Source organism: Oratosquilla oratoria, chromosome 14, assembly GCF_046742065.1.
Source record: "Oratosquilla oratoria isolate Oo_2021 chromosome 14, ASM4674206v1, whole genome shotgun sequence".
Lineage (NCBI taxonomy): Eukaryota > Metazoa > Arthropoda > Malacostraca > Stomatopoda > Squillidae > Oratosquilla > Oratosquilla oratoria.
In genome coordinates, this window is record NC_134790.1 from 4,156,023 (window position 1) to 4,177,653 (window position 21,631).

Genomic DNA, 21,631 nt, shown 5'->3' on the forward strand with positions numbered 1-21,631 from the left:
ATTTTTGAAATAACGTTATAATTCCAAAAGTACGAGGATAATAATAATTTCCTTTGGTGTACAGTTAGTAGACATCCAGATGTACGTAAATTAGTATACTCGTAATTCTAAGTGAAAAAGAAAGAAAGTCAGCCTTACAGCAAATTATGAAAAAAAAAAAAAAATCACAACTTTAAAAAATTGTCAAAAATATATTTCAAGTAGGTTAAGAATGAATATACTAATTTTGTTAGATATAAGTATCACGATCATTTTCCAATAAGAATGATCAAAATTGCTTATTTACACACGAAGTTATGGTTACTTTTGTGCAAAAAAACTAGTTTTGAGAAAATAGCATTTTTATGTTCATATATTCACTACTCCATAAAAGTGCCTCCAAAGAGTATCAAATGCACATATCTACTTACATAATCCTTTGACCATTTCTGGGAAGTAAGCAGCAGATGTTCATTACATTTCTTTTGTACCCATGCCAGCTGAGAATCGTGACAATCCTAACCTTCCATATCCTTCACATAATGAATGGTACACATGCATTACAATCCCTTTGCTAAGGTGAGTATTGTTGCACTTCTCAGGTTCAGAATGGAGCAAAATACTTCGGCAACTATCACATCTGACATATTTAGTTATGGAGTAGTGAATTTATAAACAAGAAATGTATAAAACAGGATAGCGCGTGGAGAAATTACGCACGCATACGCTGAACCCTTTTTTGATCGCACCGAGTGTGGTGACTGCTGCCTAACCTATCGTACAACAATATCAGAGTATAAAATTCTCAAAAACAACAACAAAAAACGACAAAATACAAGGAAAACCATAGCAAAGAAAGTGGCGTGGCTGACGGGAATCTCCGGCCCTTTAAACCCGCCATTACCTGAGAAGGGTGGCGTTATACGTCTGGAAACCAGTCCCGCCGTGTTCAGGGACACCACACCGGTCCACACACCAAGTTTGACAAAATCGAGTATTTTTCACCGAAATGAGTTAACCCCCTTAAGTCACTGTAACTTTGTTACGGGTTAGCTGGGTTCGAATCCTCGGCTCGTCCACGTTTCAATTTCCAACAAAATGTCTCCATCGAGCGATTCTTCAGTCTCGATTGCAATGGCATGGAATTAAAAGTTGTTTGTGGTTGAATAATATCAATTGATCGCTGGGAACCATTCAGTGTAGATGTATACACATATATATACATATACACATACATATATACATATACACATATATACATACATATATACATAAACAAATACATATACATATACAGTATACATATACATATATATACAAATACATACATATACATATATATACAAATACATACATATACATACATATACATAATATACATATATATACATAATATACAAATACATACATACATACCCCTCCACCCTCTTCCCTCCCTCACCGCCCGTCGTCGCTGTCGTCGCGCGACCAAGAAGAAGAGGATTTACGACGAAAAAGGAAAACCTGGTTTGTACTGTAGGGGTGGGGAGTGAACGTGAGTGCCCGAAATGGTATCTATGCAGTGCTAGTTAATTGTGTTAACTCGAAATTAGCAAAAATGAATGAAAACGACTCGAAAGCCAGTTGCGAATCAGAGCCATCTGGCGGCAATCCACTGAACCGCGATGTAAACAATCAACAAAACACGTGTTACGACAATGATTTCTTAGGGTTTGGTAAGTACGAAAGAAAGAACTTAAGTAGATTATTAGAGATAGAGAGAGAGATGAGCAAAAATAGGACTCGGTGGGAAAACGAAATCATGGACTTAAGAAAAGAGGTCATTGGTTTAATTGATTGTTTATCTAAGACTAACCATGAAATTTCTGACCTGAGAAAAGCTAACTTGGATCTTACAAACGAAATTAAAGAAATGAAAAGAGACATAAATGAACTGAAGAATGATAATGAAAAGAAGAAAACTAATGATAATAACAATAGCGAAAATCTAAAGCAGGAAGTGAACAACAAATTACAAGAATTGACACAAAAGATCGAAGAAAACTTAGGTGGGGACAGTATCCAGGAAATTAAGAAGTGGAAAGAAAATATTGAAAATAAAGAAATTGCTTTCAAAGAAATAGTCAAGCAGCAAATGCAAGATAATGCAAAAGACACAATCATTCAAGTGATTAACGAAAAAGCAAATTGGGTCAGGGACACAGTAGATAGGAAGAAATGTATTGTGGTTTATGGGCTTAAAGAAAAACAAGGATTGGCGAGGTACATGAGAGAAAAAGAAGAAAAAGAGACAGCAGTAGAAATCCTTAATGAAATTCAGGGGGGAGACAGTGATTCAGGCACAGACTTAGAAGAGACTTACAGAATTGGTCGCTATACTAAGGATAGGAATCGACCTCTAAAGATAAAACTAAGGTCACAAGTGGTAGTTGTAGTTGTTGTTGTTGTTGTCGTTCCCTAGACTGTCTGTCCGAGCAGTCCCGTCTCCCCAAGGAAGGCCACAGCCGAAACTGGGTTTTCCCACAAATCCTTTATAGAGTGTATGTTGTGTTGTTTGCGTGCATGATTGTGTATAATGCAGTCTTCCATTATGTGTTGTATGGTATGGGGTGAAGTGTTACATCCTGGGCAGCTGTTCACAACACGGTCGTCCAGCCTCTTCTGGTAGCTTAGAAGTGCTGGGTGGTGACCGCATCGCAGTCTGGCCAAGTGGACTCTGTCCTTACGTGGGAGAGAGGATTCAGAAGGGTGGATATCAGGGGGTCTGGCATGCAGCAGTGTGTTGTCTTTCAGTGTGTTAATGGAGCGGTGAGTGATATGATTATGAATATGTTTCCGGAGGCTGGTATTTGGTGGTTGTGGAGGAAGAGAAGAGAGTATCTGTGTGTAATAAAGGTCTTTGGGTGTAGTTTTAATGGTCCTGGAGCTGCAACGTCTACGTCGTGGGACCACCCCCCAACCCCAAGAGTTGGGGGCCAAACAGCAGCATCTACCCCTGGCCATCAGCTCTACGCAGATGGCACCGATCCCCAAGGAGGAGCTACGCCTACCTGGGGGAGTACCACAAGTGGTAGTAGAAGACATATTTGAAAAAGTAGGTAACTTGGCAAAGAGTGAAAAATACAATAAGATATGGATAAAAAGAGAAATGAGTACTGAGGAATTAGAAAAAGAAAGGGCACTAAGAGAAGAAGCAAAGGAAAAAAACTTGAAAAGATCGGAGACAGAATGCAAAGAATTCCAGTGGAGAGTAATAGACTTGAGATTAAGACAATGGCGCTTCAAAACGAACAAAACAAGGGAAGAAGAAACCAGGGAGAAGGAAGAAAATTAAAAGTGGCCTATACCAACATTGACGGACTAATTTCGGGACTGAACGAACTCAATGATTATCTGTTAGAAGCAAAACCAGACATAATGGGAATTGTAGAGACTAAACTAAGAGGCGAAATACCATCCACTGTTATCGGACAAGGTTTATACAACTACTGGATAAAAAACAGGGACAAGAAACAGGGAGGGGGAATCATGTTCTTGGCCAAGAAAGACCTAAACGTGACAAAAATTGCAGAGGGCAAAGGTAATGCTGAATTGATCATGATAAAAGTCGAAGGCAAGAATATGAAAAGTAGAAAGTTTGTGGTGACTTATGTGCCTCCAAAAACAAGCGCTTGGAAAGAAATCGAACATACAAAAATGCTAGATGATACAAGAAAATCACTCAATGAGATACTAATGGGTAAGGGTAATCTGGTAGTTATGGGGGACTTCAATTGCAAAGAAATTTGTTGGGACAGCATGACAGTGCAAGGAGGAGATGACTCAGGGGCAATGTACTGCTAGATATGACCATGGAGTACACAATGACCCAATGGGTCCGTGAAAACACAAGGTACAGAAATAATGAAGAGCCATCGAAACTAGATCTAATATTTACAACAGAGCCTGAAATAGTGCATAAAGTCCAGTATGAGACACCAATTGGAAAGAGTGACCATGTACTCATCGAAACTATACTAAAGGAAGAAATAGACAGAGAGGAACGAAAAGCATAGGAAAGGAAGACTGAGGTACAACAAAACAGACTTTACAAAACTAAAGACATTCTTCCGGAATGCAAACTGGGAAATATTTTACAGGGAAGAAACAGCAGTGGAAGAGAAATGGAATATATTGATGGAAAACTACAATGAAGGGGTAAACAGGCATGTACCAAGACAAAAGCGAGAGAGAGTACATTAAATGTTGGTTCAACAAAAGATGCAGTGAGGCAAAAGACAGAAGGGACAAAGCTTGGAAAAAGTGGAGAAAAGACAAAAAACAAAGCAAATGGCAAATTTATGTTAACTATAGAAATGAGTATGTTAATGTGAGAAGAGAGGAGAAAAGGAACCATGAGAAGGATATTATAGACAAATGCAAAGAGCAACCCAAACTATTCTATCGGTATGTGAATGGTAAACTTAAAAACAAACAGGAATTGGTGAAACTATGCCAAGGAAACATAGAATACACAGAAGATTTAGAGATGGCCAAAGTCATGAACAACCACTTTAAATCTGTTTTCACCAGAGAAAATACCAAATTGTGACATAGATAAAAACAAGAAATCTCCCCTCATGAATGAGTTTACAGCATCACTAAAGGAAATATCAGAACATTTATCAAGGCTGGATGTCAGAAAATCACATGGCCCGGACGGTATTGCAAATTGGATTCTAAAGGAGTGCAAAGAAGAACTAACAGATAAAATACACATCTTAATAAACAGCTCACTCAAAGAAGGAAAGATACCCGAGGACTGGAAAAACGCTAACATTGTACCAATACACAAAGGAGGAAACAAAGAACCCACCAACTATAGGCCAGTATCACTAACAACCACTATAGCCAAAATTTGTGAGAAAATAATCAAGAATAGATGGGTAAAACATCTGGAAGACAATGACATATTAAACCCAAGACAATTCGGATTCAGACAAGGAAGATCATGCTCCACAAACTTAATTTGCTTTTACTCAAGACTAATAGACATAGTGCAAGAAAGAAATGGATGGGCTGATTGTGCATTCCTAGACTTGCAAAAAAGCATTTGACAAAGTACCACACAGAAAACTACTAAAAAAAACTGGAACACAAAGGAGGAATACAGGGAAACCTACTAAAATGGATGGAGGACTTTCTGACTGGTAGAAAGATGAGAGTAGTGCTCAGAGAAAAATATTCAGACTGGAAAGAGGTGATCAGTGGAGTACCGCAAGGATCTGTGCTGGCACCAATAATGTTTGCTATCTATATGAATGACATGGATGAGGACGTGAACTGCTACATGAGCTTCTTTGCCGATGACGCCAAACTGCTAAGGAAAATAGAAACTGATGAGGACTGTGAAGCACTGCAAGAAGACCTAAATAGGGTATGGAACTGGAGTCACAAATGGCAAGTGGACTTTAATACTATGAAGTGTAGCATAATGGAGTTTGGAAAAAGCAAAAACAGAATATCAGGAAAATATACAATTGGAACCAAAGAAGTAAAAAAAGTAGGATCCCAAAAAGATTTGGGTGTAATTATCACGAACGACTTGTCCTATGATATACAGATTAACAAAATTGTCGGGGAGACTTACAACTTGCTAAGATCAATAAAAGTGGCGTTTACATACTTGGACGAAGACATGATGAAAAAAATATTGGTTACATTGATAAGGCCTAGATTAGAGTATGCAGCGACATTGTGGTCCCCCAGTACCAAAAAGAATATAAAGAAAATAGAAAGAATCCAAAGAGCAGCTACAAAAATGGCACCTGCACTTGCAAACCTATCATACGAGGAGAGATTGGCTAAACTGGAGTTACCGACACTGGAGCAAAGGAGAGAGGTGACCTATTGACCATCTACAGAATCATGAGAGGCACAGAGGTACTCGATAGTGAGAACTTACTTAACTGGGACAAAAGAAACACAAGAGGACATGGAAAGAAAATAAAAAAACATAGCTATAGAAGAGAACTGAAGAAAAACAGTTTTCCTCATAGAGTTTTAGACACTTGGAACAAACTGGACAATGGAATAGTATGCGCAAAAACCATTCATGAGTTTAAAAACAAACTAGACACTGCAAGATACAAAGGCGGGACATCACGAGCATAGCTCCCCTTCCCGCAAAATACAACTAGGTAAGGTAAATACATATACCAAGGCTTTTTCCCCCTTCCAAGGGAGGTAGCCAAAAAGGGAAAGGCACAAAAACACTCCCACCCATTTCATCCCTAAATACCCTCCACACCCCTCCCACCCTTCCTCTCATCTGAGCACCTCCTGGATGACGGGTCATCCCTGCACCCTGCCCACCGCCCTGGGTCAGAAGCAGTGTCGCAAGACACAGCACATCCACAGCAAGGCCGCTTCATTTAATCGGCGACCCCCCCCTTTGCATATAAGGCGAGGACGGGGAGAAATCCCTTCGGGCTGCGTAAAAATTTACTCACACATACTACCCCACCCCCCACCCCCCCGCCCATTCCTCCTCACGCAGTCACAACATCATCCATATACAACCATTCTCCACTCACCTCTGTCTTCCGTCCTCTCCCTTCCTTCCTCAACAGACATTCCCCTCTTCCCCAAAGCCCCCTTCACCCCATCCATTCACCTCATCCTAGGACGTCCCCTCATGTTCACTCCCTCCACATCTGCCTTCCATACCTCTTTTACTAGTCTTTCTTCACTCATTCTTTCCATGTGTCCAAACCATCCTAATATTCTTTCATCAACCCTATCTCCCAAATCCTTTTTTACCCCTGTTCTCCTCCTCCTCACCTCATTTCTCACTCTATCCAGCCTAGTAACCCCCACCATACTTCTCATACATACATATATATACATATACATACATATGCATATACATATACATACATATGCATATACATACATATACATATTTACATGTGCATACATATATACATATGCATACATATATACATATATCCATATATACATACATATATCCATATATACATACATATATCCATATATACATACATATATCCATATATATACACATACATATATACATATACATACATATAACCACATATATACACATACATATATGTACATACATACAAACATATACATACGTACATAGAATGCACAGAAGATTTAGAGATGGCCAAAGTCATGAACAATCACTTTAAATCTGTCGTCACCAGAGAGAAAATACAAAATTGGGACATAGATAATAACAAGCATTCTCCCCACACGAGTGAGTTTACAACATCACTAAAAGAAATATCAGAACATCTATCAAGACTGGACGTCACAAAATCACATGGCCCGGATGGTATTGCAAATTGGATTCTAAAGGAGTGCAAAGAAGAACTAACAGACAAAATACACATCTTAATAAACAGCTCACTCAAAGAAGGAAAGATACCCAAGGACTGGAAAAATGCTAACATTGTACCAATATATAAAGGAGGAAACAAGGAAGAACCCACCAACTATAGGCCAGTATCACTAACAACCACTATAGCCAAAATGTGAGAAAATAATCAAGAATAGATGGGTAAATATCTGGATGACAACATATTAAACCCAAGACAATTCGGGTTCAGACAAGGAAGATCATGCACCACAAACTTAATATGCTTTTACTCAAGACAGTGCAAGAAAGAAATGGATGGGCCGATTGTGCATTCCTAGACTTGCCAAAAGCCTTTGACAATACCACACAGAAAATTACTAAAAAAAACTGGAACACAGGAGGAATACAAGGAAACATACTAAAATGGATGCAGGACTTTCTGACTGGTAGAAAGATGAGAGTAGTGCTCAGAGAAAAATATTCAGATTGGAAAGAGGTGATCAGTGGAGTACCGCAAGGATCTGTACTGCCACCAATAATGTTTGCTATCTATATGAATGACATGGACGAGGATGTGAACTGCTACATCAGCTTCTTTGCTGATGACACCAAACTGTTAAGGAAAGTAGAAACTGATGAGGACTGTGAAGCACTGCAAGAAGACCTAAATAGGGTATGGAACTGGAGTCACAAATGGCAAGTGGACTTTATTACTAACAAGTGTAGCATAATGGAGTTTGGAAAAAGCAAAAACACAATATCAGGAAAATATACAATTGGAACCAAGGAAGTAAAGAAAGTAGGATCCCAAAAAGATTTGGGTGTAATTATCACCAACGACTTGCCCTATGATATACAGATTAACAAAATTGTCGGGGAAACTTACAACTTGCTAAGATCAATAAAAGTGGCATTTACATACTTGGACGAAGACTTGATAAAAAAAAATATTGGTTACATTGATAAGGCCTAGATTAGAGTATGCGGCGACATTGTGGTCCCCCAGTACCAAAAAGAATATAAAGAAAATAGAAAGAATCCAAAGAGCAGCTACAAAAATGGCACCTACACTTGCAAACCTATCATACAAAGAGAGATTGCCTAAACTGGAGTTACCGACACTGGAGCAAAGAAGAGAGAGGTGACCTATTGACCATCTACAGAATCATGAAAGGCACACAGATACTTGATAAAGAGAACTTACTTAACTGGGACAAAAGAAACACAAGAGGACATGGAAAGAAAATAAAAGAACATAGCTATAGAAGAGAACTGAAGAAAAACAGTTTTCCACATACAGTTTTGGACACTTGCAACAAACTGGATAATGAAATAGTATGCGCAAAAACCATTCATGAGTTTAAAAACAAACTAGACACTGCGAGATACAATGGTGGGACATCACGAGCATAGCTCCCCTTCCCGCAAAATACAACTACAACTAGGTAAATATACATACATATACACGAGACTCGAGCACGGGTGAACGAGATAAGAGCACATGCACAACTGGAAAAAAATAAATAACGAATGTGAAAAACAAGGAACTGCTGCTGCTGGATAATACAGGCAGCATCAAGGACAAGACCTGGGTAATACGCAACGGGAGACTCAAACAGATTGTCATACCTGATAGATCACAAAGCAAAACGTTGAAAAATTAAAGTGTATCTACACCACAAAAGTGGATGGAATTAACACCTCGCAGCAAAAATGGGATACTTTGGGTATCTTAATTACGAGGGCAAAATACTCGCATTCTATTTGTAACTGAAAAAACCTTCATTTCTCTCTTGATAGGAGACTTGTAACTCAAAGATAAAAACAAACCATTTTAAGGGGAATTATGCAAAGGCAAACCAATTGTTAGCAAATGTACATTGGGCCCCAGAATTTGCAAGTGCCAAGTGAACGAAATAATGTGGCTTCAATTTACTCGTAGATACACGGAGGTGACTCAAAGGTGCATACCCATCACAGAAACTATGCTTTGCTTCTAAAATTGAACACAAATGGACAACTCTCTGTAATGAAACAGATTACCAAGGAAGAGGCATGGAAGCGTTATCGAAAAAAGAAGACCAAAAACAGATATGACCCCTATTGCTCAATAAGAAATCAAACCTCAACAATTGTGAGAGAAACAAAGTACCATTTTGAGCATCAACTGGCCCGAGACATCAAAGGCCTCACAAGAGCCTATTGCGCTTATGCCCGCTCCAAAACAAAGGTTAACCCCTTCCATACGGTGCCGCACACGTAGGCGTCATGGACTTAGATCTCGGTGGCAGCAGCCAATGCCAGCCGTACGACGTGTCGTAATAATACTCGCATCATAAAATATAGTCACCGCTTATATCGATCGTTCTCTCTTCACCCGTGAATTTTGATAATCATAGAAAATGCGATTACAAAAGAATTAGAAAGAATGTCATTATGGAGGGGCGACTACAATAAATATAATCAAGACACCGATATGGCAGCCTCGCGAATACACTCGCTCCCCATGACGCCTACGTGTGCGGCACCGTATGGAAGGGGTTAAAGAGGGTGTCAATAGGCTGATGGAAGAGGATGGAACGCTAACTAGCTCCGCCTTAGAAACATGCCAGTTGCTGCTCAATACGCAATTTCAGTGTTCATGCAGAAAGCTGCCAGCCAGCCAGCCAGCCAGCAAATCCACAAGGAGTTACAGAGGCAGTTAGTTAACCCAAGGAGATGCGCTCACCCACCCACCCATCCACCTCAATTTTAGCAAGCATAATGGATACCATCCATCCAAAAGGAAGGCAGGCAGGCAGGCAGGCATTGGAACCAACAACTTAAGAAGACATCAGCACCGGGACCAGATGGGGTTCACCCCAAAATGCTCAAAGAATGTGCCAATACTCTCTCTTTACAATGTCAGGGCTCTTTCCCCATATTTTCACACGTAAGACTCGGATGGCAATAAACAACTAAAAACACCCCATTTAGAGCTGACAGAGAAGAAAGGAAGGAAGAAGCCATAGTGGTGGTTCAATGGTCAACCTCAGGCAGGCAGGCAGGCAGGCAGGCAGGCACAATCTAGCCACCCACACCAAGACACTTATCCCACTCAAATGGGGTGATAAAACTCCTACTAGCCTTACATATCACCAACATAAATCTAATCATTGTCAACTCCTACCGTCCGTCCACCTCAGTGCAATCTCCAAAGCTTCATCAAAGCTTTGGAAAAGCTGAACCAAGTGCTGGCAGGAGACCGACCACCCCACATGCCATAACAGATGATGATGACGACGACGACGACGACGACATCATCAACTTCCCCAACTTTATATGCTGGCCTGCTCATATCGGCACAACCAGTCAGTGGGGGGACTCTCCAAGACCAAGCCAAACTCCTTCTAGAGACTGCTGACTGACAAACTGTTCCTTAACCAGCATATAATGGAGCAGATTAGAAGGAACAACATAATGGACCTCCTTTTTACCAATAATCAAGAATCGGTCAGCAATTGCAGGTCACACAAAACAATCTTCTCTGACCACAATACAATTCACATCAACACTACTTACATCAAAAGCAAGACACCGCGGGAATCCCCGACTCCTCCGGACATGACTGACACCCTTCGCCAGCCAGCTTCTTCAACTTCTTCAATCAAAAGGTACACTGGCAACAGTTACAACAGGATCTCGGCAAGATTGACTGACTGACCGACTGGAAGCTGGCACTGCAGGATACAGACTCCAACACCACTCTCAACACACTATTGAGGATTTTGCTGCAGGTGTGTAGTACTGCCTATGTGCCACAAAAAAGCATCAAAAGGATTCGCAGGTCATCCATCCATCCATCCTGCGCAACAGGAAAATCCTCATGCCAAGGCGTGCCAACCTCAGCCTAAAACTCGTTAAAAGTAGCAATGAGACCCAAAGGCTCTCAATCTCCTCAAAAATAGAGGACATGGAGCACAAAATCAAACACTCACACAAGGAGCAGAGAAGAACGGAGGAATATACAAAACTTAGGCCATAACCTCATTCTTCTACAGCTACTGTCAGAAATTCATCAAAACCAAGTCACAGATTGGGCCCCTAGTGACTCAACAAGGAACCATAACAGCAGATGTCCCACAAGAAACCTGCCTGCCTGCCTGCCAGCCAGCATAACTTAGGGCATTACCTCATTCAGAGAAGAACGGAGGAGTATAGAAAACTTAGGCCATAACCTCATTCTTCTACAGCTACTGTCAGAAATTCATCAAAACCAAGTCACAGATTGGGCCCCTAGTGACTCAACAAGGAACCATAACAGCAAATGTCCCACAAGAAACCTGCCTGCCTGCCAGCCAGCCAGCCAGATGCTGGCACACCAATACAACAGCGTCTTCAGCATACCAAAGACACACATGGAAATCCTCCATCCATACCACAACCTTTTTCTTCAGCCAGGTGACCACCAACCTCAACCAGCTTACCAACATCCAAGTGACAGTAGGGGACATCAAAGAGAATCAAGCAGTTCAGGATTAACTCAGCCGCTGGACTGGACCAGACAGAAGACGGCGTTCCAGCAATCCTACTCCTAAAATGCTGCTGCTGCGGCAGCGGCGAGGTCTTGGCAGTCCCAATCCCTATGTTATGGCTAGCCTCCCTAGACAAACGAGAGATCCCGGCACTACTAAATCAAGCCATCATAAGCCCAATATTATACAAAGGAGGAGGAGGAGGAGGAGATCGGACCTTGCCAAACAACTATCGACCTGTCACCCTCACGTCCCACCCACATTGTCAAGGTAATTGAGAAATGCATAGGGGACAAGCTGTTCACACACCTTCAAGTGAATAAACTCGTTAAAGAAAATCAACATGGTTTCAGGAAAGGTCGGTCATGCCTCTCAAACCTACTGGCACACTACCACTGGCTACTACGGAACCTGTCGGAGGGGAGAAATGTTGACAAAAGTATTCATAGACTTTGCCAAAGCCTTCGACAAGGTGGGCCACGGTGTCATCCTCCTCCTCCTCCACAAGGCAAGGGCTCTAGGAATCTCAGGGAAGCTAGGAGTCTGGCTTCACAACTTTCTGACAGACTGTACACATACAGTCGCAGTTGATGGTGTCAAGTCCATTGAATCCAAGGTAACAAACAAAGTACCACAAGGCACCTACGTGGAAAGGCACCTACTGTACGTGGAAAGGCACCTACGTGGACAGGCATCTATGTGGGTTGGACAGGCATCTATGTGGGTTGGACAGGCATCTATGTGGGTTGGACACGCACCCGAGTGGGTTGGACACGCACCCCACTGGGTTGGACACGCACCCCACTGGGTTGGACACGCACCCCACTGGGTTGGACACGCACCCGCGTGGATTGGACACGCACCCGCGTGGATTGGACACGCACCCGCGTGGATTGGACACGCACCCGCGTGGATTGGACACGCACCCGCGTGGATTGGACACGCACCCGCGTGGATTGGACACGCACCCGCGTGGATTGGACACGCACCCGCGTGGATTGGACACGCACCCGCGTGGATTGGACACGCACCCGCGTGGATTGGACACGCACCCGCGTGGATTGGACATGGATTGGACACGCACCCGCGTGGATTGGACACGCACCCGCGTGGATTGGACACGCACCCGCGTGGATTGGACACGCACCCGCGTGGATTGGACACGCACCCGCGTGGATTGGACACGCACCCGCGTGGATTGGACAAGCACCCGAGTGGATTGGACACGCCCCTATGTGGACAGGCGGCTACGTGGACATGGCCTACGTGCACAGGCACCTACATGACAGGCACCTACGTGGACAGGCACCTTCGTCGACTCGCCACTATGTGGACAGGCACGTACGCGGACAGGCACCTACGTGGACAGGCACCTACGACCCGAGTGGATTGGACACGCCCCTATGTGGACAGGCGGCTACGTGGACACGGCCTACGTGGACAGGCATCTACGCGGACAGGCACCTATGTGGACACGCCCCTACGTGGACAGGCACCTACGTGGATTGCACCCGCACCCGAGTGGATTGGACACATACCCAAGTGGATTGGAAATGCACCCGAGTGGATTGGAAATGCATCCGAGTGGATTGGAAATGCACCCGAGTGGATTGGACAAGCACCCGAGTGGATTGGACAAGCACCCGAGTGGATTGGACAAGCACCCGAGTGGATTGGACAAGCACCCGAGTGGATTGGACAAGCACCCGAGTGGATTGGACACAGCCTCATGGATTGGACGAGCACCCTCGTTGATTGGACATGCCCCTATGTGGACAGGCACCTACGTGGATTACACACGCACCAGAGTGGATTGCACACGCACCAGAGTGGAATGGAGACGCACCCTAGTGGAATGGACACGCACCCGAGTGGAATGGACACGCACCCGAGTGGAATGGACACGCACCCGAGTGGAGTGGAGGTGGAGCTGCCGCCACTATACTGTTTCTTTCTTTGTGGGGGGTAACATCAGAGGGCTAAATTACCCACAAAGCAACCAGTGTAAAGTACCAGTGCTCCAAGAGTTGGCGGCAGCAGCAGAAGAGCACCATCTTTATTCAATGCCCTCGCAGAAACTCACCTTAATTAACCAAGCTATCCTACATGCGTTAATTAATATTCACAATTTCACCCTATTCACAGCTGATAGGGTCGATACAAGTCATGGAGGGGTACCATTATAGGTACCCCCGAATCCACGCGCGGCGCCACCGTCGACCATGTATTGTTTTCATGGCCATATGTTGCGGCCCACTAGGTTTTATTTGGTTCAATTTGAATGCTTCCCGCGCTTAGCGCATGCTAAAGATATTCAAATTATCTTGTTGTTTTGCAAGTGTAAGGCTAATTCTTGAAATAGAAAAAAATATTCAGCGATTTAAACGGAAATTTGGTCGTCAAACTCGGCAACATAGTTTTCAGAGTAAAAATATTAAGGTAAGGAATCTCTAAACATAATTTTAAGTTACATAAACAAGTTTATCAACCTATTTTCTCCCGGACATGAGAAGCTTAATATCGTGTATCACATCATAATTGAGCTTAAATCCCCGGAATGTAGCCATATCACCCATGAATCTGATGCGTCCAGTTCGAGTTCCATTTTGTTTACTATTACCATTGACGACCAAAATCACACAATGACAGTTTTTGCTCAAATGCATAATTTATATATAAAAAATAGCATATGGTTGCATTATTTGACCTATTTTCTTTAAAATGTGTGATTTCCATGTAGAATGATCGAAGAGAAGTTACGTTTTTATCCTCTACAAAATTATCAACCGGCAACCGTCATTGTTTGGGTTTCGTCGGTGTTGGTTGCCGGCTGATCATTTTTCAGAGGATAAAAACGTAACTTCTCTGATCATTTTACGTGGAAATTATCCATTTTAAAGAAAATAGGTCAAATAATGCAACCATGTGCTATTTTTTATATATAAATTATGCATTTGAGCAAAAACCGTCATTGTGTGGTTTTGGTCGGCGTCGGTCGACTTCGGTCAGCGTTTAGCGACAGCTTCATGGTTGCCATGAAAAGGCAAATATGGTATGATGGAGATGTCTCACATTGTTTTTGACATGCTCATGTGATTTGTTGATCCATAAAACCCAAGTATTCCGAATTTTAATAAAATTGGACCAGTGGTTTAGAGTTAATGTGTATTTCTTTACCGAAATCCTTACAAATTACCACCCTTAATTCTAACACTTTGTTATGGTAAAGTCGAGCCAAAAATGCGGGCTAAGAAAATAATTCAAAAAATCGTATCTCCCTTATTTTTCAAGCTATTTCAAAAATTTAAAAAGCATTTTGTTTCTAATAAAGTTGTCTTTCATATACAACAATAATATAAAGGTTATTTTTTTTTTTTTTTTTTAATTTTTGTGGGGGTACCTAACCATTATTTTACTTAAGGGAGGACTTGGCAGCAAACACCCAGCTTCTTACTGCCTTCTCAAATAACAGAGTTGCTGCTGCTGCTAGCTGTACATGTAAACAAGCTCCTCCTCCACCTAGCAAATTCCTTCTTTCACTTGTATGCTAACAACAAACTAAAGAGTACACCAACCATAGGACCACTTCAAAATCCAGCTGGGGAACTCCACAGCGACCCAATCAAAATGGCTCACTTGCTCAAACAGCAATACCAGAGGGTCTTTAGCAAACCCAAACATCATATCAAGGTAATCTATCCACACACCTCCTTCAACCAACCCCAGGAGATGCCACACCAATCATCTTCAGTACAGATCTCTCACTGGACATCATTACCATCTTCCACCCAACCTAAGCAAACCTTCAACAAGGCTTAGATCACATCAAGCCCATTGGCAAAGCCCCAGGACCCGACAACATCCTATTCCAGTTCCTTACTCACAGTGCCCCCCCCCACCACCAGCTGAAAAACCTAATTCTTCTGAAAATATGCCAGACAAAACTTATCTGCGACTGGTCATGCACTTTCATAATTTAAAGAAAAAAAAAATCACTTTCAAGAAATAAGGCATAAATAAAAAAAAAAAACCACATAATGCCTCTTTGGTACTCATTCACACTAGAGCATTAGCCCAAAACAATACAAATCTACTTACAGTGACAGTCCAATGAAATGATGCGATGCATAGGTCTCAACGGTGGGTGAATGGATCAATTGGTGGTGATGATCAACCTGTAATTCAATACACGAGTAAACATGGGAAGTGGTAATTTTGTTCACATGATAGTTCGTGTCCATATGTGTAATTATGTCGAAGAAAAAATAGTTCCACTCACGTCTAGAAGCCAGTAGTCTCTCCACAATAGGGGAGGAAGGGGAGGATGGGAAGGAGGAGGGGGAGGTGGGGAGGAGGAGACAGGCCATATCGTCCCCAGGTCAAATCATCTCCGCATACTCGTAAGTACACGTATTTTCACACCTTGAGTCTCCTGCATGAAGTAGACAGACAAGCTGACTGACTGCCCACGTTCAATCATCAACACTCGCATAAAAGAGGAGGGGGAGGAGACGGGGGAGGACAGGGAGAGGAGACGGGGGAGGAGAAGGAGGAGACAAGCCATATCGTCCCCAGGTCAAATCATCTCCGCACACTCGTAAGGACACATTTTCACACCTCGAGTCTCCCACGTGAAGCAGACAGAGACAAGCTGATTGACTGACTGCCCATGTTCAATCATCACAACACTCGCATATAAGAGGAGGGGGAGGAGACGGGGGCAGAGACAGTGGCGGAGACGGGGGAGGAGGGGAAGGAGAAGGGGGAGGAGGGGAAGGAGAAAGGGGAGGAGGGGGAGGAGGCAAACAAGCCATATCGTCCCCAGGTCAAATCATCTCCGCACACTCGTAAGGACACGTATTTTCACACCTCGAGTCTCCCGCATGAAGCAGACAAGCTGACTGACTGACTGCCCATGTTCAATCATCACAACACTCGCAAATAAGAGGAGGGGGAGGACACGGGGAGGAGGAGGGGGAGGAGGAGAGGGAGGAGACAAGCCATATCAGCACCAGGTCAAATCATCTCCGCACACTCGTAAGGACTCGTATTTTCACACCTAGAGTCTCCCACGTGAAGCAGACAAGCTGACTGACTGACTGACTGCCCATGTTCAATCATCACAACACTCGCATATAAGAGGAGGGGGAGGAGACAGGGGAGGAGACAGGGGAGGAGACGGGGGAGGGGGAGGAGACGGGGGAGGGGGAGGAGACGGGGGAGGGGGAGGAGAAGGGGAGGGGGAGGAGAAGGGGAGGGGGAGGGGGAGGGGGAGGGGAAGGAGGAGGGGAAGGAGGAGGAGGAAGAGGAGACAAACAAGTTACAAGCCATATCGTCCCCAGGTCAAATCATCTACGCACACTTGTAAGGACACGTACTTTCACACCTAGAGTCTCCCGCATGAAGCAGAGACAAGCCGACTGACTGACCGACTGCCCATGTTCAATCATCACAACACTCGCATATAAGAGGATGGGGAGGAGGGGCAGGAGGACAGGAAGAGGGGAGGAGGGGGAGGGGGAGGAGGAGGAGGAGGAGTAGGAGGAGGAGGAGGGGGAAGAGGGGGAGGAGACAAACAAGCCATATCGTCTCCAGGTCAAATCATCTCCGCACACTCGTAAGGACATGTATTTTCACACCTCGAGTCTCCCGCATGAAGCAGACAGAGACAAGCTGACTGATTGACTGACTGCCCATGTTCAATCATCACAACACTCGCATATAAGTGACGGATATCATGGCCATATGGCCAAGTGTTTTCTTTAGGAAAATGTATGAAAATGTAAACTATTATCTATGGTTTGTTTGTTTTGTTGTTCATTTCATTTACTAATGAAATTAACAACAAAACAGACATACCATAAATAAAAGTTTCATCCTTAGGTTAGGCTAGGTTTCATGACCCAATTAAATTGACTAACATGAAAAATGGGACTGCACTGACTACAAGTGTAAGCGATAACATTTAAGATTTTTTTAAACTATCTACCAACCTACCTAATAATAAATTCCTGCCGCCTTCGTTTCTTCACTCTGTGCCGTTAAAACCCTTGTTACTGTAAGGATCAGGGTGTTGTTCTCCTCTTCCGACATGATGACACGCTTGGGGCCGCTGCACAACAACCTGAAAGAAGGGATAATCACAGAAAGGTTGCTACTAAACCACCAAATCTAACGAGAAAAGTATCCCACAACCTGTTTGGTTTGAGACCAACAAATTTATTCATCTGCTATGAACCACTATAATATTTATCAGGGTTATATTATTAACTTTTCCACAAAATTTATTTTCCTTACTTCAAGTTTGTAAGTTATTATCTTCATAAACAAACTTAAAATGCTTCTTGTTCATAACTATGTGCTAAGTAGGCTTGACTATTGCAACTCGCACCAAATGCCTTCACTCAACTCACTCGCTACTGACGACAACCCCATGCTTACCCCCAAAATCTACTTACATTGGCGAGATGTTTGTCAAATTCTCGTACAGGTGGACACCAATCACGGGGCAATGGTGCACAATCTAATTAATTAGAAGAATAAATAGAGGCAAGTGGGGATAAGCCATGCGTCTCTCCGTTACGTGTATACATGCTACCTTACAATGAATAAGTGGCATAGCTAAGGGGGGGGGGCGGTAGGGGCGGTCCGCCCCGGGCGGCATTCTTGGTCCTTGTACAATTGATATAGAATTACGTTAATCAGTCTCTCATAGATGTCAGTTTTTTCTACATTATTAAACATAATAAAGAGTGACAGTTTGCAAGCGTGTTAACATTGATCCAACTTAATGTCTACTATGAGTACCTTGAGGTCGAGCAATCTTGCATTATATTGTCTATAGAAAGACAACTTCCAAATGAAATAGATTTTGACAATTATTGATAATTTTGCTAACAGAAAAGCAAGAAAAGTTTGTTTGTAGAAAGGTGATAATTTTTAAGTGACTGCCCATGTTCAATCATCACAACACTCGCAAATAAGAGGAGGGGGAGGAGACGGGGGGGAGGAGATGGGGGGGAGGAGACGGGGGAGGAGACGGAGGGGGAGGAGACGGAGGGGGAGGAGGAGACGGGGGAGGAGACGGGGGAGGAGACGGAGGGGGAGGAGACGGAGGGGGAGGAGGAGACGGAGGGGGAGGAGGAGACGGAGGGGGAGGAGGAGACGGAGGGGGAGGAGACGGAGGGGGAGGAGGATGGGGAGGAGGAGGAGACGGAGGAGGATGGGGGGAGACGGAGGAGGAGGGGGAGGAGGAGGGGGAGGAGGAGGAGACAAACAAGCCACATCATCACCAGGCCAAATCATCTACGCACACTCGTAAGGACTCGTATTTTCACACCTAGAGTCTCCCACGTGAAGCAGACAAGCTGACTGACTGACTGCCCATGTTCAATCATCACAACACTCGCATATAAGAGGATGGGGAGGAGAGGGGGAGGAGGGGAAGGAGGAGAGGAAGAAGGGAGGAGGAAGAGGAGGAAGAGGAGGAGGAGGAAGAGGAGGAGGAGGAAGAGGAGGAGGGGGAGGAGACAAACAAGCCATATTGTCTCCAGGTCAAATCATCTCCGCACACTCGTAAGGACACGTATTTTCACACCTTGAGTCTCCCGCATGAAGCAGACAGAGACAAGCTGACTGATTGACTGACTGCCCATGTTCAATCATCACAACACTCGCATATAAGTGACGGATATCATGGCCATATGGCCAAGTGTTTTCTTTAGGAAAATGTATGAAAATGTAAACTATTATCTATGGTTTGTTTGTTTTGTTGTTCATTTCATTTACTAATGAAATTAACAACAAAACAGACATACCATAAATAAAAGTTTCATCCTTAGGTTAGGCTAGGTTTCATGACCCAATAAAATTGACTAACATGAAAAATAGGACTGCACTGACTACAAGTGTAAGCGATAACATTTAACAGATTTTTTTAAACTATCTACCAACCTACCTAATAATAAATTCCTGCCGCCTTCGTTTCTTCACTCTGATGTGCCGTTGAAACCCTCGTTACTGTAAGGATCAGGGTGTTGTTCTCCTCTTCCGACATGATGACACGCTTGGGGCCGCTGCACAACAACCTGAAAGAAGGGATAATCACAGAAAGGTTGCTACTAAACCACCAAATCTAACGAGAAAAGTATCCCACAACCTGTTTGGTTTGAGACCTCAACAAATTTACTCATCTGCTATGTACCACTATAATAATTATCAGGGTTATATCATTAACTTTTCCACAAAATTTATTTTCCTTACTTCAAGTTTGTAAGGTAATATCTTCATAAACAAACTTAAAATGCTTCTTGTTCATAACTACGTGCTAAGGCTTGACTATTGCAACTCGCACCAAATGCCTTCACTCAACTCACTCGCTACTGACGACAACCCCATGCTTACCCCCAAAATCTACTTACATTGGCGAGATGTTTGTCAAATTCTCGTACAGGTGGACGCCAATCACGGGGCAATGGTGCACAATCTAATTAATTAGAAGAATAAATAGAGGCAAGTGGGGATAAGCCATGCGTCTCTCCGTTACGTGTATACATGCTACCTTACAATGAATAAGTGGCGTAGCTAAGGGCCCCCCCCTTAGCTACGCCACTTGATGACGGAGCGGCATTCTTGGTCCTTATACGATTGATATAAAATTACGTTAATCAGTCTCTCATAGATGTCAGTTTTTTTCTACATTATAAAGCATAATAAAGAGTGACAGTTTGCAAGCGTGTTAACGTTGATCCAACTTAATGTCTACTATGAGTAACTTGAGGTTGAGCAATCTTGCCATATATTGATAATTGTCTATAGAAAGACAACTTACAGATGAAATAGATTTTGACAATGTTAATGATAATTTTGCTAACAGAAAAGCAAGACAAGTTTGTTTGTAGAAAGAGGTGATAATTTTTAAGTGAGTAAAATCTGATTTTAACAAGGATACTGATGATTTTCCTAACAAAAAAGCAAGTTTCTTTGTAGAGGTGATAATTTTAAAGTGATTAAAATCTAAATTTGACAAAAATGTTAATGATTTAGTTAACAGAACAGCAACAAAGTTTCTTTGTAGCAAGCTGATAATTTGAAAGATTTAAATTATTGAAGGAATCATCATGATGTATTATATAATTACGTATTGTATCTGTAATTTATGTGTATATATATGTAAAGTCATAATATTTTTTAAATATATTATTTTATAATTTATTTGTTTATGGTGAAATAAAGATCTAAATGAATAATCATTAGTAATATATCGTTCCTTTTAAAGGCTATATTAACATCAATTGTCAATCAAACATGGGCACACACATGTATATATATATATCCTTTAAGAAGTTAATGTGCATTTGTAATATTGAATTCCTTGTGAGAAAGGCAAGCATGAGGCCAGCCCCGGGCGACCAAAGCACTAGCTACGCCACTCCAATGAATCATTCTATATCTCATCAATCTAATTCAATTTCAATATAGTTATAACATCTTCATACACTGATATTAACAAGCTATCTTAATATCTATACTTGACTTCAATTTTATCAGTGTACAGGGGTGTAAATTCCCATTTCACTTACCAGCACGTCCTTCCGTTTCGATCACCAAACAACCACTGAGCCCGAGCAAATCTGACGTCATCAACTTTTCAAATTCTCGAGTTCCAATATTACCCCTGTCGACGTAATAATAATTCATACATTATTCATACATCATAACAAACTAAAGCAAATACTTTCTTGAATTTCTATACAATAATTACAATGTA

At 42.6% G+C, this 21,631-nt stretch overlaps 1 protein-coding gene across 8 annotated transcripts in view; it reads right to left on the reverse strand.

The window, feature by feature from the left end:
- The window catches only part of LOC143032712 (uncharacterized), a 64,989-nt gene that overhangs the window by 19,849 nt on the left and 23,509 nt on the right, over nt 1-21,631 (reverse strand). For 2 of the 8 annotated variants that reach the window (XM_076197612.1, XM_076197604.1), the window contains exons 1-3: nt 18,321-18,390; nt 17,860-17,986; nt 15,961-16,037 (exon numbers count right to left, since the gene is read on the reverse strand). In XM_076197612.1, coding sequence (XP_076053727.1) covers nt 15,961-15,991 — 31 coding nt within the window. In that variant the 5' untranslated portion in view covers nt 15,992-16,037; nt 17,860-17,986; nt 18,321-18,390. Of the gene's footprint in view, nt 1-8,807; nt 8,858-15,960; nt 16,038-17,859; nt 17,987-18,320; nt 18,391-19,819; nt 19,950-20,282; nt 20,348-21,443; nt 21,539-21,631 lie in introns of those variants that run through there. The other 6 variants (XM_076197608.1, XM_076197607.1, XM_076197610.1 and 3 more) reach the window with 6 other exon arrangements.